This window comes from Hyperoodon ampullatus, assembly GCF_949752795.1.
Source record: "Hyperoodon ampullatus genome assembly, chromosome: 9".
NCBI lineage: Eukaryota > Metazoa > Chordata > Mammalia > Artiodactyla > Ziphiidae > Hyperoodon > Hyperoodon ampullatus.
The window spans coordinates 31900013-31925518 of record NC_136922.1 but is presented as its reverse complement, the minus strand read 5'-3'; the positions used below and the strand labels follow the sequence as shown (position 1 = coordinate 31925518).

The 25506-nt window shown below is 39.6% G+C and overlaps 1 protein-coding gene across 1 annotated transcript in view; it reads left to right on the top strand.

Moving 5' to 3' along the window:
• The window catches only part of ELAPOR2 (endosome-lysosome associated apoptosis and autophagy regulator family member 2), a gene marked incomplete at both ends in the record, with an annotated part of 186303 nt that extends 167764 nt beyond the window's left edge, over positions 1–18539 (top strand). Inside the window, 3 exons of the mRNA XM_079711775.1 lie at positions 4599–4777; positions 5780–5945; positions 18480–18539. Of these exons, the coding sequence (XP_079567901.1) occupies positions 4599–4777; positions 5780–5945; positions 18480–18539 (405 nt within the window). The remainder of the gene's footprint in view (positions 1–4598; positions 4778–5779; positions 5946–18479) is intronic.
• Between the last annotated feature and the right edge of the window lie 6967 nt (positions 18540–25506).

Genomic DNA, 25506 nt, shown 5'->3' with positions numbered 1-25506 from the left:
CACCATAGAAACTGAGATTCAGTAGCATGGCTGAAGCTTACAGTTAACTTAATGAGAAATTAATATGTATTTAAAATCAAGTTTTGATACCTAGACTCCCATATGTTGAGGTGGCTGAAGATGTGTACTGGAATTGGGGAAAATGAATTATAGCAAGGGAGCTGTAGACTATGGATATTTACCCAGAGTATAAGGAAATGATATAATTAAACCCAAATATGGTTTATATAATGCAGTTATAGGTATAATTAAGATGAGGATGAGGGCTTCCCTGGTGGCGCAGTGGTTGAGAGTCTGCCTGCCGATGCAGGGGACACGGGTTCGTGCCCCGGTCCAGGAAGATCCCACATGCCGCGGAGCGGCTGGGCCGTGAGCCATGGCCTCTGAGCCTGCATGTCCAGAGCCTGTGCTCCGCAAAGGGGGAGGCCACAACAGTGAGAGGCCCGCGTACTGCAAAAAAAAAAAAAAAAAAGAAAGATGAGGATGATATAACTGACTCTCCACAAGAAGCATACATAAAGAGTGAATCTCATGTGCACCCCTCCCACATATATGTAAATCAAGATCCTACTCTATATTTTCTCTGCAGTCCTTCGTTTGCTTACTTGGTTTTTAAAGTAAAGTTGGGATTCTATTCTCTGTATTTTTTTTTGTTTCCATTATGCCTTTAATACACTTCCCTTGTCATTAAATTTTTTTAAGAAAACATGACTTTTAGTTATTGACAAATGTGCTATTATATATGCAATTTGGGATTTAATAATTCCCCTGTTGGACATTTAAGAAAAAATTAAAAACCATCTTTTTGTAAATAACTCTGTAATGAACATCTTTGTTAGACATTTGATTATTTCCTTAGAGTTTATTACTGGAAAGGGATTAACTGGATTCAAGGAGATAGACATATTTAAGATTCTTGATATGTGTTACTAAATTGCTTTGATTGCATCAATTTGCTTTTCTACTAATAGTGTTTGAGATTACCCACTTCCCTGCACCAGCTTTGACTAGTACCATATAAAAACCCAAGCTTTACCTCTTTGAAGATGACTTACCACTTCACTCCCTCTGAATTCCATTGAAATGACATTGAAGAAGCACAGATGAGAGGATAAATCAGTACCAGTGGTCGGGACCCTACTGGAGAATGGGCATCAGAGGATCAGAGATTCCAATGGGATTTCTGAGATCTTGAAGGTAGATGGGATAGGACTGACTTTCGGGTCAGCATGGAATATGCGAGGGTGCTCACTGGGTAAGGGGATCGAAGAGGGGAGCTGTTCTTTCCAGCAAAGTCTTAAGGAGCTGGTAGTTGGCAGGTTGGAGGGTTGAAGAGGGAGAAAAAATCTGAATGTCCCCACCCAAAGCCATACATTCAGTGTATTTGGAAGCAGTAGTGTCCACCTTTAAGAATAAAAAAAAAAACATTGAGAACTATTCTCTACATTGGTATTTTTCATACTTGAATGACAGTGAACCTGTAGTAAGAAAGACATTGTACATGAAGCCTAGTACACAAACACAAACTCAGACACATAGAGATATGCCTAAAAATAAAATTGTTTTATGGAACAATACTTATTTTCATATTTTATGTTAAAGTATAAGCATAACAATATAAAATGTTTTTATTAATACTTTAATACAAAACAGAGAAGTCTCCAAATAGACAAACTAATCAGAAAATTAGGAAATGTTTAATTCAGTTAAGTGTGCTTACCTGTAGATAGCTCATTCTGGCTCAGAGCACACAGATACAATGCTGCTCACACATCGAGGGCACGGTTGAGCCAGTTTCTTTTCAACAGTTTTAAGTGGGTCAAGGATAAAAATTCCAGCCTCACAAAAAAAATGGTTTCCTTTTAATCCTCCTAATAATAATGATACATTTTTTTATGCTTTACAGTGGAAATTAATCTTTATCTTTTCTCTAAACTTATGCTAAACTTACTATCTTATAATCCTTTTTTTTAAGAATAAATCAAAAATAAAAGGTGCATTTCCTTCTTTGACCACCAAGTTTAACTCAGGAGTCTTGAAAAGCTAAATGACCTTCTATCCAAACGTTCTTTAATACTTTTCTTCTGGAAGGTAGTGATTAGAAGTTTAAGACAGTGGGGTGGCAACAGTTTCTCTAGTTTTATCTCATTCAAACTGTCTTCATTGAAAAACTTCAGTTCAACATCTTATAAGAATGTTAGGAACAGATAGTTGCAAGGTGATGCTTTTTAAGTGTCTGGTTTTGCCTTAAGAATAATACCTTTTGGAACACTTTGTTGTGTTTGACATGTTGAGGTATGTAATTCCCCCCATACCCCACCCATAGTTCCAAATCTACTTTGAGAAATACCAAAATCAGTTAAATATGCCCTTCTGTTATACTTAGATGTCAATTTTGAAAATATTTGCCAAATGAGATCGAGCTTCAACTAGTACAATATGAAATGTCCTTCCTTAGGGTATTCCACTGCAAGAACGAACAAATGGGTTCGATGCAGTAAGTGGGTATGTTCACCTCCAATCTCTGAATAATATATTTCGAAAAGTCTGCTCTTTGGTGAGCTTTCAATACGAATGACAACTTTCACTGCATTTTCCATTATGTCGGTGAACAAGGGTGGATTTCCTTGGATGCCAAAGCCTCAAGATAGAAAAAAACAATGATTGCAAAATATTGCGAAGAGTATCTTTTAATTGCTTTAATAATTCTGCGTTTCCATCCTATTGCCTGCTTCATTCTTTACAGTTTTTCACTTTATATTGACTGAGAGTCTGCTTTTCCAATTCTGTAAAGACGTATAATCCAGAAGCACATGAAGTTAAATGTACACACTATAAGTCCTCCACATACAGCTGATATAAACTAAAAGAGCTACATGACTTGTGATAAAAGCTCTTATCAAAATGGATCTCAAAAATCTATACCAGGTTCTAAGTTCATACTAAGCATTACTTCTAAATGTTATACAGTAGTAGGGATTTGAAGAGATAATGTGTTATCACTGAGAGGTAAGTTTTAAAATTTATCAACAAGTTGATCTCACCCTGTTCACAAAATATCCCTACATGCTGGAAGAATAAATTTTTCAGCTGCAGTGTCAGCCATTTTCTTGTTTGCCAAAGACATGGCCTAATTAAAGGATAAATCTTACTAATTAAAAGAACGACTAAGAAATTCATAGAATGGCTAAGTTATAGAATGACTAAGAAATTCTGCCAACAGCTTAATTTATTTTTTCTTTAACAATTTGAGGAGCTTATGGAAAAGTTAAAAATTCTGGGTTTATAAGTATGTATCTTTTTAATTATGAAGTTTTAATGGTTTGTTTAGAAGACTGTCCTTGGGCATTACAGCTTGCCATTTGCATTGGGTGTGGTGTATTGATACAACCATATAAACTCTTTCATAGTCTATTTTTCTTGTTGGAATGCCCTTCAGATGAAGAGGCAGCAGTTCAACTTGCTCATGCCTCCTCATTCCTCATCTTTCTTATAAAAATCATGTGAGCCATTTAAAAAATAATTTATTCACACTAAGTTTCATGAAAATGTTACACTAAATTTTTTTTCAATTATTAATGTCCTTTCTAAAAAGTTCTTATCCAAAACTTGGTTGAAATTTTTCCTCAGAGTAAATGGGAATCTCCTGCACATCATTCACTTCAGGACCAACTGTAAAAGTGTGTGCATGTGTGTGACATTAAACATTATGGTGTTAGGCTTCTGTTAGGGTATTGATAAATGACTGTCATTCACCAGAAAATTTAGGGAGACACAATGAGCAAAAAATGTAATGCCTGTGTCATTTAATGTCACTGGATATAATCATCATGCAAATTGCTACCTGTCATTGTGTATGTTGAAATATATAAGGAACCATGCACTATACTCTGATTTTTGTTTCTAATCTGTCTTATTTGTTTATTTAAAAAAACATTGCTGTTTGAGACCCAGTATATTGATGTTACTATTTACTAGTTGATTGCAGTGAGCAGTTTGAAAACATTGCCCTAACAAAATTGAGTCATCTGCTTTGGGAGGACGAGAGTAAGTCCCTCATGTGGGTAGTGATGACCCAGAATAACACCCTCCTTATTTTGGCCAGAGGAAGGGGGGCATGCAGTCTGTGTGCCTACCCCACACCAAAGCCTGCCAGTCATGCTGCACTTACATGTCCTGTGTCCGGGGTCTGCTCTTCCACTCAGTGGGGAGGCTTTTTGGGGAAATGGACCTACGGGATGAGTGGGTGAAACCCGTTCCAGTCAGTTATATGAAACAATGTAAGCTTTCATTTAAAAACATGATTTAAGAAGTCAGGACTCATCAGAAATTTGAAGAAAATAGCTCAAATGATATATCCAGATGGAGTCATTTTTATTCAACCTCCTCAGCATGAAGCAAGCCTTCTGATCTGACAATTCATGGTTTCGTTACATTTTCATTCATCATTTCCTTATTCTCTCTCTTCTATATCCCTTTCCTCTCTTTTTAGAGCTGCAGTTAGATGAAAGCCGAATAATCCTCTCTGCCTACTGTGAATAACGGTTAGCAAAACCCTTCTCCTTCTAAATCTCATTTCTTATGTCATTTTTTAAAAGGAAACTTTATATGTGTGGAACGAACCTAAATGGTGCATTAAAGGAATTTCTTTGCCTGAGAAAAAGTTGTCAACCTGCGAAACAGTTGACTTTTGGCTAAAAGTGGGAGCAGGTGTGGGAGCTTTCACAGCTGTTTTGCTGGTGGCTCTAACTTGCTACTTCTGGAAAAAGAATCAGAAGTAAGTAACCTCTGTACAAGAACTGAGAAATCTCTTTTGTTGTGAATATTTTAGAGTTAATCATTATATCCAACAGTTTCTCTCAGAGACGCAAGCAATTTCTCCTAGTGAAGGAGTTACAGGAAAGGCCTTTAAGAAAGCAAATGGAAATGATTGTTGTTCTGATAACAGAGATCAGAGAACATTAGAGATAATTGAATTAGATCCATTGTTTTTATAAATCAAGGAATAGAGGATCCTGGCTCCTCAGGTAGATGGGAGCAGAGCTCAGAAAGGAAGGCAGGTTTTCGCTGTGTGTCTGTTTTTCTTTTCATGACATCATTCTGCCTTCTTGCCCCATCTTTTCTTCTTCAATTTCTTGTGGGCAGATATTTGCAAAGAAACAGACTAAGTATATACTCCAGGACTTTAAGAATCTGAAGTTGAGTATTGAGTGTAACTTCCAATTGTATATTGATACATTATATGTTTTGGCTCTTTTAAGATGATTTACATGTCAGTGGGGCCGTGAAAGCTCTCTACTGTATTATCCAGGGACAGTTGTAATATCTGGGGTGGGGAGTAGAAAGGAATGAGTGATAGAAATAGTAAAGACCAAATAAATCACTTACCTATATAATATTCTCATTCTACGAACTAAACTTTGGAAAACTGCACAGTAAATTCGTTCCCAAATATTTATAAATGAAAAAACTGCGCTCAGACCTCTAATTTTCTCCTTGTTTTTCAAAAGTTTTTCACAATTGGACACTTGAATTACTGTAAAATAAGTATGATAGCGTTAACTGTATTGCACTGATTCTCTGAAATTCTGGAAACGATTGGTGTGTAGACAGTAGATTAATGAGAACACATAGTGTTGTGGCTATGGGTGAAGGGAATGTGTTGGTGGAGCAGCTGTACTCCACGATGATTTAATTAGCTGGTGTATGACCACCCCAAATAAGTATTAATTTATATTAAACAGCCACTTTATCTATTTATTTATTTGCTGCTACTTAGACTGGAGTACAAATATTCCAAATTAGTAATGACGACAAACTCAAAAGAGTGTGAACTCCCAGCTGCAGACAGCTGTGCTATCATGGAAGGAGAAGATAATGAAGAGGAAGTTGTATATTCCAATAAACAGTCGCTACTGGGAAAACTCAAATCCTTGGCAACAAAGGTGAGAGCAGAATTTTAACCTGGTATTTCTGTGTATTTATAAATAAAGGGGCCATATTAACCTAACAGTAGCAGTCATGCAAACCCTGTCATTCAGGGTGGGTATTTATCCAGTAGAAATACTCTTAGAAGTACAGAAGGCTGTAAATACAAGAATAATCACTGCAGCATTGTTTTTGTTGGCTAACCAGGTAGAAACAACCTTAAACACCATCAGTAAGGGCTTAGATAAGAAATTTCCATATATCAAAGTAGTGGGATGCTGTGCAACTCTGCAGCTGTTAAAGACTGAGATGTCTATGTGTATTGATATGTCAATGGGTCCAGGGTAAAGGAAGCGAAAACAATACATAGACTGCTGCATTTCTATTAAATATACATTTATATTAGTATTTGCATAGGAAACTACTAATGATAGCTGCTTTTTGAGAGTTTTGAATAAATGGGTGTCTTTAGTCTTTGAAGTAATGAAGTTTTATAACATTTGAATTTGCACAAAGATTATGTATTATAGTATTAAAAAACAAAAATTTTAGATAAATAAAAGATCTCATTTATTTATATTTTTAATTTTATGACAAGATTTTTTCATACAAAAGAGATAAAAGTTATATAAAATGTTGAGATATTACTTATCAGATGCCATCACATTTGTCAGCTTTGAAATGAGTACTACATGCAAACAGATAACATGAAGCCCTAAGTACTATGTGTAAACGCATTTTATTGACATTCTTCACCATTGACTTAAAAGATGAAACATTACCAGTTTACCTATGCAGGATTAAAAACAGAATGAAACCAGAAAGAAAACTCATTTCAAAGGATTTTCAGCAGGAAGGACATGTGGTGAAAGATTACATTTATTGAGAGTGTCTTAGTAATCGTTTCCTAATTTAGGCACATAACTGTATCATAGGGGATCATTTAAAAATAAAACAAATAAGCCCTATTCCCCTTATACTAGTGGTTATTTGATTTTTCTTTTTTTTTTTTTTTTTTTTTTTTGCATTACGTGGGCTTCTCACTGCTGTGGCCTCTCCCGTTGCGGAGCACAGGCTCTGGACGCGCAGGCCCAGCAGCCATGGCTCACGGGCCTAGCCGCTCCGCAGCATGTGGGATCTTCCCAGACCGGGGCACGAACCCGTGTCCCCTGCATCGGCAGGCGGACTCTCAACCACTGCGCCACCAGGGAAGCCCTGATTTTTCTTAATATGGTAGTTTAGGGAGGATACTATTGCTGTGGGACAGTGAATGTACAGAGATTGTCAAGAGCTGAGATTTTACCCTACTTGCAAGCTAACAACTGAGCCTTCCATGGTTTCGTGGAAACTTTAGAAGACATGGGACTTCTGATCAGAGACAAAGGACCGTTTAACCCTCACAGCAGAAGCACTAGCCAAAACATCAGCATTTATACCAGTTGCAAAGCCCCACTTCCTGCAGATGACTCTTGTACACACAGTGGTCTGCCTTACAGGAAAGGAGCCTTAAGCTTTGGGAACCCGAATCTTTTAGAAAGGGCAGCAAGCGTCTCTGTCCTTTGTTCCAAAGGGAGATAGTGTTGTTACTGTACTGGACAGGTAGCATGCGTGTTCATTGCTCAAGAGGGAGACACTATTTCTAAGACTGTAAGCAAGCCCGCCCTTTGCTCTGGAAGGACACGATATCTTTATTTTCAAATGCTGCTTTCTGTACAAAGTCCTTTGAAAAGGTAGTCTGGAAAAAAGGGAAGTCAGTGTCTCACTCATAAGATAGGCAGAAATGCAAGAGAACCATTGGGGAGTTGTCTCCCAACAGTTCCAAACCTCCTTCCTACACGATCTTGGCTTCTGGCAACTTTCCCATTAGTACACCATTCCACTGTTCACTCTGATTAATCTGACTGGCTGAGGCTGGAATCAAATCTGGTCAATTTGCTTCATATAACACTTAAAAAATAGAGCTACTCCCAACAAGACACCAAACAGCAAGATGAGGCCAACCTGTATGATTAACCTTGATCATACCAGGGTTCCAGACTCAACTAACCAAACAAATGCCGTAAGTCATCAGGGTCCACCTTAGAAAGAGGTGGCTTTCTTTTTAGGTCCCTGTATTAACCTTTCCACTCAGCCTGAGACCTTTCCACTGGCACTGAGCTCTTTCCTCCATAAGATTCAGATGGAAGAGGGTTAAGAACATGTTCAAAAATTTACAAAGACCCTATACATCTCCCACTTTTGTCTACCTGGGCCATGGTAGGGGAACTTGGTGAGCAGTGTCCTCAAGCAGGTGGTCATTATCCTTTTGGTCTAGGAAGATGGCAATCCAACAAGACAGTCCAGGCACAAAGAATTTTAGTGACTGTACAGATCGTGTCTTGGCCCTCAGGGAGGAAGTATAAGGCAATTATATTGTCCATAACAGTGTATGGACAGTGGGTTGATGTTGACCTGAATGCCTTCAAAGGCTGAAGTGGTGTCATGGATTACTTCAGTTAGAGTCAGAAACAAATTTTGTACCGCCTTTTCTTTCTTTTAAAAAGAATTTATTGAAGTATAGTTGATTTACAATGTTGTGTTAATTTCTGTGTACAGCACAGTGATTCAGTTATACATATATGTATTCTTTTTTATATTCTTTTCCATTGTGGTTTATCACGGGACATTGAATATAGTTCCCTGTGCTATACAGTAGGACCTTGTTGTTTATTCATCCTATCTATCAGTGTAATCGTTTGCATCTCCGAATCTCAGATTCCCAATTTTCCCCTCCCCCTCCCCCCTTCCCCCTTGGTAACCACCAGTCTGTTCTCTATGTCTGTGAGTCTGTATCTCTTTCGTAGATAAGTTCACTTGTGTCATATTTTAAATTCCACATAAGTGATATCATATGGTATTTGTCTTTTTCTTTATGACAGACTTCATTTAGTAATGTAATCTCTATTTCTATCCATGTTGCTACAAATGGCATTATTTCATTCTTTTTTACGTTCCATCTTCTCTAATTGAATAACTACCCATGGGGTGAGTGTGAATAACAAGTCAGTTATCCCTCCAGCAGCCTCTTCTGAGTAACCAAGGGTAGCCTGTTACTGAAAAGAGCCTTGCAGTTGTCTAAGGGCTAAATGATCTATCGAGGATGTTTTCATAAACAGTTGAATTATGACCACTTATGACCACTCCTAGAATACAAGTACAAGCCATGCTGTTTTTAGGAGAGAAGTTAACATCTGGTTCTATACAAAAAGTACAGTCCTAGAGGTACACATGGTGCCTCTGGAAAGAAAGTATTATTTACAGTTGTTAGGGACACCAAGTGGGACCTATTTAGTGAGGCAGCACTGGTTGATGGTGCCTGCGACCTCCTTGCTGGCTTGTAAACCTTAGCGTTCCCGATTCATGTCAAACAGTTGTGTCTCTTCTTTGTCTTTGGAGAGACTGCTTGAGGGCAGTTTGTCCAGCTTTTCCTGTTTGTCCATGCCACAGACTGGGTGGTATTTGTCCACTCCATGGAATGATCGAGTGATGGCAATGGGGATGGACATGTCGATCGTTGTTATTTTGGGGCAGAAGCTGGCATCATCCCTGCTGTTTCTGATAGAATTTTCAGTACATCTAAGGGGAATGGCAGCCAGTTGTGGTTTGAGCATCTGGTGGATTTGGTAGACCCAGTAGTCAGTTAAATTTAAGGCACTGGCAGCAGTTTGAGAGAGGAACACTAAGGTGTTTTCCTTCAGAGGAAGGTGACAGGGTGGCTTTGAAAAACAAATAGTCATTAGTATCCCTTCATCCTTTGCACCTCTCAGGGCCTAAGGTACTTCCCTCCTAGGTGCCTTATTATCAGACTGCACTGTTGATCTTCCACTGGTACAAATCAGTTTGTTCCATTTCCGTAGCTAAAGCTCCACCTTATTTCTACTCACCCCCTACTGGAGTTCTTTGCTGCCAAACGTCCAGGTGCAAGAAGGTCAAGGGCTTTTAAAAATGCGTGTGGCAACCTAGTGTGTTTTCTGCCTTTGTCCATGTGGGATGGTACGAGGTCTTGATGAGCTGTGTAGTCAACCAAGTAGTTATTATCCTTTTGGTCTAGGATCATGACAGTCCAACAAAACAATACAGGTGGCTAAACCAGAATTATATTTGAATCTTCTAGGCTCCCTTCTGGGAGGGCTACCACCAGACCTCCTGGGGGTTGCTGTTGGGTTAAATAAGGACCCATCATGCCAGTAGTGGTCGGGGCAGAATCCTGGGTTTTCATATGGGTATATAATCTTATGTAGGTTGTATTGATATATTCTTACTTATTATATATTTTTACTAATAATTATCCATGAAGCAGCCAAGAGGAGATAATCTCTTAACCCCTTTCTGGAAATAGCCATATTTAGTAACTGAACTGCCTTACTAAGATGTGTGGACCAGGAGGAGGTGAGGGAGATAGAGGCAGAAATCTTCTTGAGTCAGTTTTTGAGAAGGCTATTCTGGTGATCAATGATCCCTTTCAATGGTAGGAAGTGTGGAAGGTCCACTGAGTACCTCTACTCCCAGTCCATTTTTCTGGTAGCTTTTGTGATTTAACAACAGCAACAAAAAAAGGGACACCACTGTTAGGCTGAAAATGGTCCATAAAACCATAAACATTAAACAGATGTTTTTCAAGGGCCACGGTGGTGTGACTGGAGTTGGCCAGTCACTCTGGAACAGCAACACCATGACCCGAATGGCTGTCAACAGTGATGAGGCACCACCGATAGCCCCAAGAGGTGATCAAAGGTCTGATTTAATCAATTGTCAGGGACATATTGGTCAGCTCTTGGTATGACTCCCAAGTCTTGCATGCTGTGGTAACCTCTGCGTCAGAAAAATAGAGTCCTTCACTTTGTACTCAGTGTGTGGAGGCAGAGTTATGGCCATGCTGGACAGGATTCAAATGCTGTGTAGGTTTTGTGGCAATCTGTCTGGTGCAGTCTCTATAAGGTGCTTACCTCTGTTTGGTCTTTTTAGAGGATGGGCATCTACCTAACTGACCCAGATGATTTGATCAACAGCTAAGATTTGTTTCCAGATTTGTTGCCCCAAAGAGAGGTAAAGAGTCAGTGGGTTTCCAAATGGCAGACCAAATAGTTTGTTGACAGTGGCTATTAAATCTTGGCAATAGCTCAAGAGTAAGTAGAAATATGACAAGGTTTATCAGAAGAAGTATTGGCCACAGCTATGAGAAGGGCTTTGGGTTCTGGCCACTGAGCCAAGCAATCTTGTTGGTTTTCAGTTATGCATACTTGTGCTGAGATTGGACAGCTGCAGCAGGTGGTGGACACCATTGGGTTTCAGCTCAACCAAAACATCAGTGAACCAGGCCCAGGCATGAAGTAGAACTTCGGTGAACCCAGGACCCCATGGAGCCAGTGGCTTCATTTGGGGCAGAGGAGTAGGGGATAACCTTTCTCTCAAAGAGTCTGCGGCCATATTTTCATGTGAGGCTGAGATGTTGCTGGGTCAGACCAGTTGTATTCTTGAATATACCATTCATATTTGACAAGTGAGACTTATTGGACGCTTCCCACCTTGTTGACCTACCAAGAGTAGGACTGGCAGGCTGTAGAGTCCCAAAGTGTGTGTGGTAATGGCATTCAGTTTTGACAAGAGCTCAGTAACAAGCTAATAGCTGCTTTTTCAAAAGAGCTATATGTACATGGTGGCCACATCAAGGTGTTGAGTCTAAAACCCCAAAGGATGCCTCTGGGGGAAGGCTGCTTCCCACTGCCACAGTCTCCAATTGACAAAATCATTAATTGCAAAGAATTGTATCATAAAGTGGTCATTAGGGCTGTGAGGCCACAAGGTAGAGAGCATTACTCACCTTGCTGGGCAGTTGATAATATAGCCTGTTGGCTTGGGCCTAACTCAAAAGATACTACTTTGTGGATTAGCTGATATGACGGAGCAAGTAGACTACTCAAGTGATACCATACTGTGTCCAACAGCAGAGTGCAGTAAGGTGCTGGGCTGTTTTTTCTCAACTGGAAGATAGATAAAGCATTGCACATCTGCCCACCTAGTCTCAAGAATGTTTACTTAGTTGGCAGCTCCCTGAATTTTGTGAGGGTTTATCAGCCATCTCTGCTGGCAGGTCTGGTAACACAGGCAAGGCTGTTGAGACTGAGGCCTCTGACTTGACACCAACAGGACATCATTTATAGTGACAGTTTCAGGCATCAGAAGGTAGAGGAGCTTGTGTGCAATTCTGACTCACACGTTTGTTGCACGTGGCAGAGGAGTTGGCAACGCTTGGGCTAAGTATCCAAGTAGCCCTTCTCTTCATGTGGCTGCTCTTGACCAGGGGATTGTCCTCTGGTGCCTATGAGATAAGGCAGAACAAGCACATGCCCGCAATTCCTACTATAGATTCAGATGTAACGCAACAACAGCATCTTGAATGGGCACGCAGAACCCTTCACACAAGGTCACGTTATTTTCCCTCCCCCACTGCGAACCTAGCTTGAACCCCATTAGTTAAACTTTCAGGCCCTTTTCCTCTCACCCATTCAGGTAGGATGGTGACTTCGGTGCCTGCAACAAGCAGAGTCAGAAATGTTTGAGTCCCTCCCCTTCCCCAGGCTCCCTTGCGGTCTCAGATGGGTGTTTATGGTCTGCAGTCACTCTTGGTGACAGGAAAACTTGGTCCTTCCCCTAATCATGTTTCTCCTTAAGGCAGCAAAGTCAGCATAGTTGGGGAAGGAAGGGTTAAAGGTGAAGAGGGAAGGAGTCTCTGTGACAGCAGCAAGGCTTTGCATCTGCTGTTGTTTTCCAGCAGCCGCTCACAAGCCAACCAAACTGCCAGTGTTTTTGGTCCATTCAAAGTTCTATGTTGATCGGCAAGGTCATCATTCCTGACATCATCTATTTCACCTTTGGGGACCTTTTGACTCAGAAGTCACAGCCAGATTGACTGTGCTGAAGGCTGCAGGTCTTACGTTCTTTTGTTGATTTGGGCTTGACTCACATACTGGAGTCTTTTTAAAAGGGAATTCACCTCATTTCTTGCTCTATTGTCACATTTAAGTTAATGCCTGGTTTAAATATAAAGGATAAGGGACATTTCCCGGGTGAGCCTGACCATACTAACTTATCTAGATGTTTTGGGGTCAGTTTCTCATTCTCTAGTGACCATCCTCCACCTTATCAACCCAATCCAGGGCAGCAAGAGCCCCAGTAGTGGTCACTGCCTCACTAAGTTTTCCTCTGGGAATTCATCTCAGAAAGCGCCCCCAGAGGAAGCCATGGCTCTGTAACTGTGGTGAGGACCCGCTGCAAAACCTCTGAGACCTTTTACTGCATCTTTGGGTGGATCTGAAGTTGGCGGGATAGAGTGGCAGCAGCGTTGAGCCCTAGGATGGCCCTGCTGTTTCCATTCTTAACGATCACTGAGTCCTGCCACATCTCCAAAGTGAACCAGCCAAAATTCTAGCACTTCACCTGGTTTCTCCCCATAAGTGGTTTCCATTTTCTCTTTAACGCTTATCGTAGGTGCATGTTTCTGGAACCGTTGTTTGAAAGGGGGTGAAACCTTCTTTTCCTGTTGGGATGATTTTTAGTGCTAGTTGCTCCTGTGAGGCACACTTGAGCCTGACTGGGAGGCTGTCCTCCTGCCAGAGGAGAATTAACACCATCCAGTCAGCTGAACTGTGAACTCTTTGAACCCACTTCCCAGTGCTCAGCCCACAACCAGCTCCCCAGTTCCTCTTCATTTCCAGGCAAGAAAACGGAGGACTGTTTTATTGCCTTGTTTGCCATACAGTGTGGTCAGCATGTTTGTTCCCAATTCTCAGGGACTTTCCTTAAATCTTGTTAACCAGAGTGTGAAGCTCTCTTCTAGAAATGTCTTTATTAACTTCCTCTTCTCATTGGCAAAACAACGAAGAACTGTGAAGGTAATGAAATCGCACTCTACTTACTGGCCAACAAATTAGCCTGCCATAGTTTCATAGACACTTTGGAAGGTGGAATGAGTCTTCTGGGTCAGAGACAAAACACAGCTTATTACTCACAGCATTAGCGTTGGCCAAAATCACAGCATTTGTATTGGTTCCTCAAGCCTCACTTCCCACACAATGAAGTGGACTAGATGACACCTGTATACAGAGTGGGTTACGTTATTGTAGAGGAACTGGCTTGGAGAACATGAGTCTTTTATGATGGGCCCAACGTATGTCTGCCATTTGCTCCACAGGGAAAGACAATATCTGTAGCTTTCTGGGTTGTAAGCAAACGTTTCCTTTATTCTAGAAGGAGACTTTATCTATATCATCCAAGGCTGTTACAGAAACATCTTTGGAAAATCACCTAGAATAAAGGACTATCAGTGTCTTTTCATAAGACATGCAGAAACACAGGAGGCCCATGAAAAACTATCTTCCATCACAAGTTGACTTAGACTTCTCACCTGCTGTGATCTTGTGATTCCCTATTTTTTTTTAAACATCTTTATTGGAGTATAATTGCTTTACAATGGTGCGTTAGTTTCTGCTTTATAACAAAGTGAATCAGTTATACGTATACATATGTTCCCATATCTCTTCCCTCTTGCGTCTCCCTCCCTCCCACCTCCCTATCCCACCCCTCTAGGTGGTCACAAAGCACCGAGCTGATCTCCCTGTGCTATGCGGCTGCTTCCCACTAGCTATCTATTTTACATTTGGTAGTGTATCTATGTCCATGCCACTCTCTCACTTTGTCCCAGCTTACCCTTCCCCCTCCCCATATCCTCAAGTCCATTCTCTAGTAGGTCTGTGTCTTTATTCCCGTCTTGCCCCTAGGTTCTTCATGACCTTTTTTTTTCTTAGATTCCATATATATGTGTTTGATTCCCTATTTGTAAGGGTGGTATCTTACAATGAAGGGAGCCTTTAGGTGCCAGGGAATGCATTTAAGGGAAAGTCATCTCTGAGCTGAATCTAAAAGAATAAGTGGGCATTATGAGCACTACCTAAAACATTAAGTGTTTCCTCCTATTACAGTACCTCTTCTGTTTTTACATTATAGCCAGAGAAGTGAAAGCTTGAAAAGATTCTTGAAAACAGTCACAGGAAACAGGGAGGCTAGAGCTTTTCTCCCTGAGAAGGTTCAGTGTGCCACATTTTATTTTGAATAGCAATTTTAGTCAATGTAACGATTTTTTTTCATTTTTTAAGATGAAAATTTGAAGTATTACAGAAAAGTTGAAGGGATTGTGCAGTGGTACAACCATATATCCACCACCTAAATCTTACTCTTTATTACATATCTCTCCATCCCTCTATCCATTTATTGATATATCTTCTTTTTTTTTGATGTGTTTCAAAGTGAGTTTCAGACTTCAATACATTTGATGCCTAAACACTTCAGTTTACATATAATTGATGAGAGAATTCAATATGTTAAGTTTTTTTTTTAAGGCAAAATGTTTACACAGAGTGAAATGTATATTTCACAAATACATGATGTGATGAAATTTGAGAAATGAATATACCTGTGTAACCCTAAATCCTGTGAAGATATAGAAAATTAGTCTGATGTCTGAAAGTAAACTCATGTCCTTATGTGTATACTCAATCCCCATCCCCAAGGGAAGCTATTGTGATGATCTTTTAAAACTATAGATTAGTTTTGCCTGTTTCAGAACTTCACATGATCTTAATGACAGAGAGTATAGTTTTTGTGTAAGTTTTCTTCCACTCAGAAAAATCTTTTTGAGATTCTTCCACCTTGTTGTGTTTATCTATAGCAGATTCCTCTCTGTGGAGGAGTAGTCTGTTGTATGGATTTGCCACGTTTGTTCATCTGTTCTCCCTTTGATGGACCCTTGTGCTATTTCCAGTGTTTAACTGAATAAAGCTGCTATGAATGCCATTGTACAAGTTTTATTGTGTCCCACTTTTAAACTTTTTTTTACTTTTTATTTTTAAATTTTTTTTATGTGTGTCCCACTTTTAAAAATGTTACATATGATTTCATGGAGCAAAAAAATTTATACATTTCTTAACTACTGTGTCAAGTAAGGTTTACTTTGTCTTATATATATCCTTATTCTTGTTCTAAAGGCCATACTTCTTTGGTATTTCCTTATGCACAGGATTTGTGGGGTTTCATTTATAGATTTACTTTACTTGACTTTTCTTAACAATTAAAACATACCTTCAGTTGATTTTTTTCCTTTTTCTTTTGTTCATGTCACAGTCATTTATGGGATACTATCTGTTAGACACTCCACTGGGTTTTGGTGAGATGTCATATTAGACACAGTTAATCTCAGAGACTAGTTTATTGATGGAAGACACATGCACATCAAACACACATTCATGCACACACACAACCCACATACACAGGATCATCCGGTATGACAAGAGTATTGAGTAGGGTCTCTTGGAGTACAGAAGAGAACGGAGTACAGTTAGGTGGGTAGTGACAAGCTAAGGAGAAGCTTCTGGGTGATGTTGGATTTTGAGTAGATTCTTGAATTTAGAGCTTAAAAAGATCATTTTGTATGGCATCTTTATTTAATGCATGAGTAAACTGAGACCTAGAGAGGTTCACTTATTTGTCCAAGAGAGGGTGAGATAGGAATTAGAAATCACGTATTCTGAGTTCCAATCCAGGTTTTTTCCTTCTGCATGGTGGTGTTTCAGTACATTTTCATAACCACTGATTGACAGCCAACCATGTGCTAGGCCTTGGGTCATATTATGGGAATTAAAAAGTGAACAAGATACAATTCCTGCCATTAGGAAGCCCCAGTCAGTTAGTAGTGTTAACTACACACACACACACACGCACGCGCGCGTGCACGTGTATATATCCCACCACATCAGCCATAGGAGCAAAATCCCATGTGAACACAGAACACAGAGGAGATGGTAACGAAAGCCCTACGAAGCCCTGATAACATGACTGTTTTCAGTGTTTTACTTGAAATATTACCTTGAGGATAACCAACAGGTCTCTGCCTCCCCTTCCTGAAGAACAAGTTGAATCAAATCTTCTCAAGGCAGGGCCACAAAAAGCTCAGCTTTCTCTTATAGTTCATGGCTGATACTCTAACACTCTTTCCTGTAATACACTGTGAGTTCCTTGAGAGCAGACGTTTTGTATCCCATGAAGTCTAGTCCTGTTCCTGTAACACATGGGTGCTTAATAAATACTTGAATTATCGATGGTTATTCCTAGAAAATTAAGGCTGGTAAACATGAGACTTCAGGCAGGCTCTCCCAGAGCCAGTGGGTTAGGGTGCTGCGATCTGCAGGCTGCTCTCCCAGGGGCTTGTTGTCTCGGTAGAGGCAGGGAAATGGGATATGCTGGTGTTCATGCTGTGATTTTTTTCTGTAATCCTGACCATGTGGCCTTAAATTGATCTGAAGTCTCTGATTTCTCCACTCAAATGAGAAAAGACACAACAGCAACCTCATTCTTCCTGACAGATACTCAATATCCATTTCCTGTTGTTTTCTCATTTCACCTCTCTGCTTTAGAGACACATCCATGTGCACCCAGGACTGATCTGCCTCATATTTCTTTTATTTTTAAAATAATCCTAGTTCTCTTCATCTTTATTCTCTTCAACAGCATAGTTACCCCACCCCATTCCAACAGCCTTCGGAAAGCTTTGTCTAACAATGAAAACATTGGGAGAAACCTCACCTCTTATTTCTCTTTTTCCCCATTAAAGAAGAATAACTTATCTTAGCAGGCTACATTTTGAATGTATTATATAACAAATGCCAGCAATGATATAGTTGCATTAAAATTTTGATTTATTATCTGAGATGACTTGTTTTTAATATCTTTAGTAGGCATGATTCCCAAAGATTTTCCTAAAACATATCAATGAACCCAAATGATCTTGTGTCTTATTGGTGTTATCTTTATTTCTGCTCTCCTTTTTTCTTATTATTTACCCTGTGTTATCTTGAGAATATTTAGTTTACTGTCTACAGTTTGCATGGATAGGTCATCTGTTTCAGCACCCGGATCAAATATCCCCCTTGCATGGGTCTCAGTGATTTCTTCACAAGAATCACAGCTTCATCTTTTGGTGTCTATTGCAGTCATGTGTTTGCTTCTATTTTGGATTGTGTGTCTTATCCCCTGGACATCTGTTTGGGATTGACATGTACACACTGCTATATTTAAAATGGATAACCAACAAGGACCTACTGTATAGCACAGGGAACTCTGCTCAATATTATGTAACAACCTCAATGAGAAAAGAATCTGAAAAAGAATAGATACATGTATATGCGTAAATGAATCAGTTTGCTGTACACCTGAAACTAACACAACATTGTAAATCAACTATACTCCAATATAAAATAAAAAGTTAAAAAAAAGGCATCATTCAAGGTAGGCATGCTATCTGTTTTATATCTGCCACCCTCCTTCAAATGTAAAATCCTAATTACAAGTGGCAGGTACATAGATTAAAATGATTTTAGAACTTAGTTTCTGGATATGTAAGCTCCTAAAATCTTATTGGAATTTTAGTGAGTTGATTTTGTCTTAATATTTTTCCCCCATAGGACAAAGAAGACCATTTTGAATCTGTTCAACTGAAATCCTCAAGATCTCCAAATATATGAAAGACAGTGCTGTAGCCTTCAGACTAATGAACAAAGAAACCTGCTCTCTAGTTTTACAGGACCATAGTTTAGAGCCTGTCCTCATATCCGGCACATTGATGATGTCACAGAGGAGGGCCATGCCGCTGAAAAGGGAAGGAGGTTGAAATGTTAGATTGCCTTATAACATGGTCAAGTGTCTTGCCAAAAATAAGAAAGCAAATGTTTTGAGTCTCAACTGAAGATGAAGCTCAACTCAGGAAGAGATTTATCTGTATATACAAATAACTCAAAACCAAGGTTAAGCCCACGAGTGCACTGCTGATGCATGCCATATAATTAATGGGTAACTTTTCTTCTTTATGAATTCTATATAAAAAGTGTGTTTGGAGGGCTGATGTGAGCATATGCATTGTGATCCCATTTATGTCTTTTCTTTGTTTATATTTTGGGGAAGATTTGAAAAAATTTTTAAGGGACAGTTATTTTTTCCCATTATTTATTTTCCTGACCTTAAAACATGTTTTCTATTAAAAATGGTGAACAAAGAAAGACAATAGATTTTTCATTTTTCCATAGGGTATCCTTGTTGATTTCAGAAGCCTAAGTAAGCAGTAATTCTTAATGAAGAGTCAGCATGTGCTTGGGTTATCTAACTTATAATCGCCTTTGAAATGCCATCCTTGTTGGAACTGGTAAGAAGGGCTTGACTGAAAGTGGGATTCTTAAAAAAAAAAAAAAAAAAAAGAAAGGGGGATAAGGAGAAGCCTTGACTTTCCACTGGTACAAACAAGCTGACACTATTATAAAAGTCAAATGGCCTGAAACAAGTTATGTAATACTTGAAGTATAATTTAGAATGAGTAGGAAAGCTTGTTTATCAAATCACTTGCAAAATCATGAGAAGAAAGTGGGCTGGCTTGTCTATAAGTACAGACAACTGTACAAAGGTATTGGGATAATTTCATGGTCTCCAGAAAATGACAGTGGGACATTTACCCTATGTCAAGCATCAAAGGTTATATGCTTATTTTCCTGCCAAAGACTTTAAGGATTATGACTTCTGTGGAAGTTTTCTTTTTAAGTTAGCAAAGCAGGGATTGAATTTTAGAAAATTGCATATAACTGTATTCAGAATAAGAATGTGGTTGTCCCAGAAGCAGTTATGAAATAAGTGTTGTTGCTCTTATTCAAAAATGATCCAGGTAATTGTGATATTTCCTATGCTGGACAGGTTATATTGGTATTAGTGCGACTGAAATACTGTTGGTTGAAAAAAGTTTGAATGAAGCTGGATTTGACCAATTTTGTGTAAAACTTAATTGTTTTAGAAGTGGGAAAGAGGGGAGTTTCCTGACCATTTATAATCTAAGGTGCTCTGGTTTGTTTCCAATAAACAGTGATCTTTATAGTTTTAATCCAGATTTTTTAAAAGCCTGGTGATTGGCCGAGAGAGGCAGGGCATAGGGGCAGGGTTTGTTGAATGTTTTGCCCCAAGTCTGTCAATGAGGTATGACTTGTAACTTTTGATTCAGCAGGTCGTCCTTAGTTTTGTGGCAAATGAGATAAAAAGAAATAATTGAATTTATTTGACCGGTGGGTAAAACACTGGACCATTCTGTTATTGTTGAATGAATGTTTGTTTTGTGTACATCACTACTGTCGGATTCGTGAGTATAGGTGAGGTTGCCATTGTTTTATTGTTTGTTGTGAAGTTCACGGAGGGCATTGCTTTACATAAACGTCTTCCACGTTTAATTTCTTAAATTTTATTATAACGAAGAAATTATTTTGGCATTGCTCATTTTTATCCTGCTAACAGTGCTGATGACCCTTTCCCCATCTTGATCAAAATTTAAACAGAAGAATGAAAATACACTTGAAGTGCACCCTTTTAGAGGAACCCTGGCAAAGTCATACAGACTGGACAGAGTCAGGAAGTTTCCGCATAGTCACCTGTCACCTCTCTCTTCATCTTTGCCGTGCTCAGCAATTATGTTCCAAGCCATAGAGATAATTGGGATTTGCTCCCAGGTAGCTTCTTTACTCTCCTGTCACTGGACTAAAATTTCTGACGTGTCAAAAATGCCTTAAATTTTAATGAACTCTCTGAAAATATAGTTGGTATTCAAGGATATATTTATTTTATTTCTAATTTTAGATATAAAATAGATTTTGGCAGCTCAGTCCCATCTTTGGAAAGAGCTGACTTTTTCCTTTGGATCCCAGTGGGTTGTCATTTTATTTCAAGCACTGAAGAAGTATGACAGAAGGAATATTGTGAGGAAAATATTCAGATCAATCCTGGCTATAAAACTCACTTTAATTTTATGTTTTGCCTTTGCAGAGCTCAGTGGAATGTTGAAAGGCATAAACAAATTAATCACGTTTCTATGATTTTTAACTGACAGTTGTTATTTCCTTTCCCCTCTAAGTGGTAGAAGAAGTTATTTGTTATTTTTCTAAAAGGCAGTTTTGAAGGCTTAAATACTCCATTAAGTCAGCTGTTACCTATAATATCTCTTAGCGATCTGTCAAAACATTTAAATCAGCTTTCCACTGAATGAGACTGTGTCTTCTATGGATAAATTATATCATGCCATTTAACAATGTTGAGCAATTTGATATGTGTTCACTTGATTTAAAAGATTGGATTCTATTCTTGTTGACTTTTCCCCTCTTTGGTTACCAGTAATCAAGTCCTTTCCAGGATTAAAAATGTTTCATAGTATTTTTGTGTAGATTTTTGTCATTATTTTCTTCCCCAGGAGAGAAAAGGTGGTTTAAATGGTTATGTTGAACAATTGCTTGGGTCTAGTCATTTACCATTTGGGGTCTCCAGGTTCCCAGGTGGTGGGTCATCGATTGACTCTAGTTCTTCAAGACAGATCTGGTCAACTGTCATCTGACATGTGTCAGTAGAGCTACTTCCTGTGACTCATGGTCATTCCTAATGGGAGGCTAATATGCAGATCATTTCTCTCTTCCTAACGAAAGTAAATTTCCTGGGAGTCGGGGTGGGAAGATGATTTTATTGGCAAGTTTATTTTATTGATTTATTTATTTTTAAGTCTGCATGAGTGGTATTTAATCACCTTTACTGAGGAATGATATACAAACAATAAACTCCATCCATTAAACATGTGCAATATGAGTTTTGAAAGTTTTATATACCTGTTACATCACTACCATAATCAACATACAGAACATTTCCACCACACCCAAAGATTTCTTATAGCCTTCCTTTCTCCTTTCACCTCCAGCCTCCAGGCAACCCCTGATTTGATTTTTAACCATTACAGCTTAGTTTGGATTTTTTATAAATGAAGTCAGACGGGAATGTAGTCTTTTATGTCTGGCTTCTTCAGCATAATGATTCTGACTTTCATCCATGTTGGTGTGGGTAGCAGTAGTTATTTTTTATTGCCGAGTAATAGTCCGTTGAATGGTGGAATTAAACTTTGTTTATCTATTCATGGATGTTTCCAGTTGCATTAGAGTTTTTATTGTCACTTAAGAGTGCTGTCTACTTCAGTGCAGACAGGACCAGTTTACATTTCTTCAATACAGAAGAATCAAGCTGTTCTAGTAGGTGAAAAGTATAAATTGCTTCATCTGGCCCATTCCTTGATCTGATTCTGTCTCAAAGGTCCTCATCCTTGAACTCAGGTCTCAACACAGTCAAGACACTTTCCATTACTTTTTTTTCATTGTATTGACATGTTTAAAGTCAGTGTATTGCTCACATTTACCTTTTGACAGTAAAGATGTATAGAGGAGAACTTCTTCAGAGGACTTACATATCCTCACATCTATTTTCTACTCACCATGAACATTATCTCAGGTTTACATGCCCAAGTCCTAAATTAAGGTCACCCTAAAGAAAAGGACTCAAGGGGAGTAAACTGAAAAAAATCCTAACACCTGACTTATTCCTTGGATGCTAAAATGGAGTTCGCCTTCACAGTAACTGGCCAGAGATTACACTCTTGCTGGATTTTATTTTGGTTTAACATTTTCAGATGAGTTCATTTTAGGGTCATAAATGAAGGAAGTAAAAGATAGGGGCGAATAATTGAAAATTAATTGATACTACTATTGCAGTTGATATTAATTGATGTTACTATTGCAATTGTCTAGATCAGAGGCCAGCAAACTTTTTCTGGAAAGAGATAGTAAATATTTTCAGCTTTGCAGGTCATGTGGTCTCTGCTGCAACTCTTCAACTCTGCCATTGTAGTATGAAAGCAGCCACAGACAATATTACAAACAAATGGGTGTGGCTGCATTCAAATAAATGTACTTTATGTACGTGGAAATTTGAGTTTCATTTATATTTCACTGGTCATGAAATGTTACATTTCTTTTGATTTTTTCCCCCAACTATTTAAAAATGTAGAAGCATTCTTAGCTCACAGGTTTTATAAAAACAGATGCTAGGCTAGGATTTGACCTGTGAGCCGTGGTTTGTTGACCACTGGTTTTAGTCACTACAACCCACAAACAAAACTATTTGGAAGAATCTGTTTGCACAGATTTGTTGCCCTTTAGGAGTTTACACCTTCCAAGTTTCTCAAGTCTCTAGAGAGGATCAAGAAGAAAATAACCCATCACCCTCCCTTGATGATTTAATCACCCACCAGGTGACCAAGCTAGGTACTCTTCTGAGTTCCTTTTATAGTTCTGGGACTTGATTGCAGATATTGATTAGGAAATGATAAAAGTAAAAACAAGTGAATTGGTTCAAAGTCAACCAGCACAATTGATTTAAAAGCCTTTTCTCATTGTGGTTTCTATAACATTTGTTGCTAAGGTAACTGGATTTGGAGATAATATTCAATCTTACGTACAGATTTATTTCAAGTAACTATGTGGACGTAGTGTATATTGATGCATATAGTGTCAGCCTAGATTCCTGAGCTCTGGCGCTGGAGAGGGTCCCCTGCCAGCCCTGGAGGGTCCATTGCATGTGTTCAGGCTGCGCACACCTCAGTCCACACACATGTACCAAATCCTATTTTAAGACTGACTGAGCAGCAAAAGACATGTAGGATTCCTTCAGTGATTGATGGTTCAAGAAACAGACCTCCAGTCGCCTTGAACGAAATGTCCCAGTTTGGCTTTTCATTTGCTGGAATTTTCCTCCTCTTATTAATGGTGACTCTTGGATGAAGAGCCCTGTCTAAAATAGCTTGTGGATATTGGTAAATTTGGTTTGGAGGGGAGTAATATTTCCTTTATCTCAGATGGCTGATTTGAGATTACCATTGCTTGGCTTAAATGAATGAGTCCAACCATTGAAAACTGTGCAAATCTAAGCTTTCAAAGTCACAGAACAGGAGTGATAACTGCCTTATTCATGGGTTTGGGCCTTACTAGGGCTGTGAAGGTTAGAATCCATACTGATCTTCCTGGCGCCTCACTTTTCTTGGCTTCTCCATGTTTCTAGCCCTTTGCTAAAGAGCTCTGGCACCCAGAACTCTCAATGGTGGGTGCGTGGATAAAGAGGGGGCGAGCTGTGGGGCAGTGTGGGGTGCATACTATAAAGGTACACTGGCTGAATTAACTCCTTTCAGGCACTCTCCTAATCTGTCCTCTGTGTGGACTGCAAACCAGCTTGCCTCACACTTTGAAAATGGGACCTTTTTATTTTACCATGAGAAGCCTGAGTGCGCAAGCGAATCTATTAATACTTGAACTAGAGAGGACACGGAGCATTCCAGAAATGGCAAACTCTCAGGAATCCAACAATAATCAACCGTATCATTAGGTTCTGATATGTTTTTTGAGTGGGATAGAGCATTCTGCTTGAGTTCCTTAAATTCAGGATGTTTTTGCAAAGATGGATCGGCTCAGTGAGTTTTATATTCTGAGAGAATGAAATGTCATTACTGGAGTTAAAAAAAAAATCAATCCAAAACCTATTTGTTTGAAATGCCTCATGTAAAAAAGATTTTATAGCTGCTATTTTCCATACAGATGCTGAAAGTTCTTTAAAAAATTACTTCTAGGGCTTCCCTGGTGGCGCAGTGGTTGGGAGTCCACCTGCCGATGCAGGGGACGCGTGTTCGTGCCCCGGTTCGGGAGGATCCCACATGCCGCGGAGTGGCTGGGCCCGTGAGCCATGGCCGCTGAGCCTGCGTGTCTGGAGCCTGTGCTCTGCAATGGGAGAGGCCACAACAGTGAGAGGCCCGTGTACCGGGAAAAAAAAAAATTACTTCTAGGGATCACATGTTAGGGGATGCACTTTTGAATAGGAAACACGGTATGAGGCAGGGGAGAAAAAGGTGATGAGAGCTGTCGGTCAATGCACTTTCAGTGCAAAGGCAGAGAGTGAGATAGAGTGGCCACTGATCGAAACCCGGCTCTCAGAAACACCCACTCACGATTCACCCACAGCCCAATTGTCTTGTTTACAAAGATCCATGATCCGTTTGATTACTTTAGGCATTAGCTGTGTCTCTGAACAACCCAACTGATATTGCCTTCCTTAGCCTGTCATATCCCATCAGTGGATTGAGTTTATTTTCTCTCCCATCAGCCTTGCCTTTGCCTTGATATTGAGCAGATGCTCATTCTGAGTACACTTATCTAGCAGTCCTGCCAGTTTCTGTCACAGCAGACTTCTTTTTTTTTTTTTTTTTTCTGTGCGCGGGCCTCTCACCGTTGTGGCCTCTCCTGTTGCAGAGCACAGGCTCCAGACGCGCAGGCTTAGTGGCCATGGCTCACGGGCCCAGCCGCTCCACGGCATGTGGGATCCTCCCGGACCGGGGCACGAACCCGTGTCCCTTGCATCGGCAGGCGGACCCTCAACCACTGCGCCACCAGGGAAGGCCAACAGACTTCTTTTTTGCCATCTAGTGCTGTTGAATCTGTTACTCAGTCTGGCCCACCCACTCCCCCCCAGTCCAGGTTCTTCTTTGAATATGAGTTTAGAGACTGTTTGCACTGTTGTCTTTGAGCATCTGGTGAGTTTTGGACACATTGA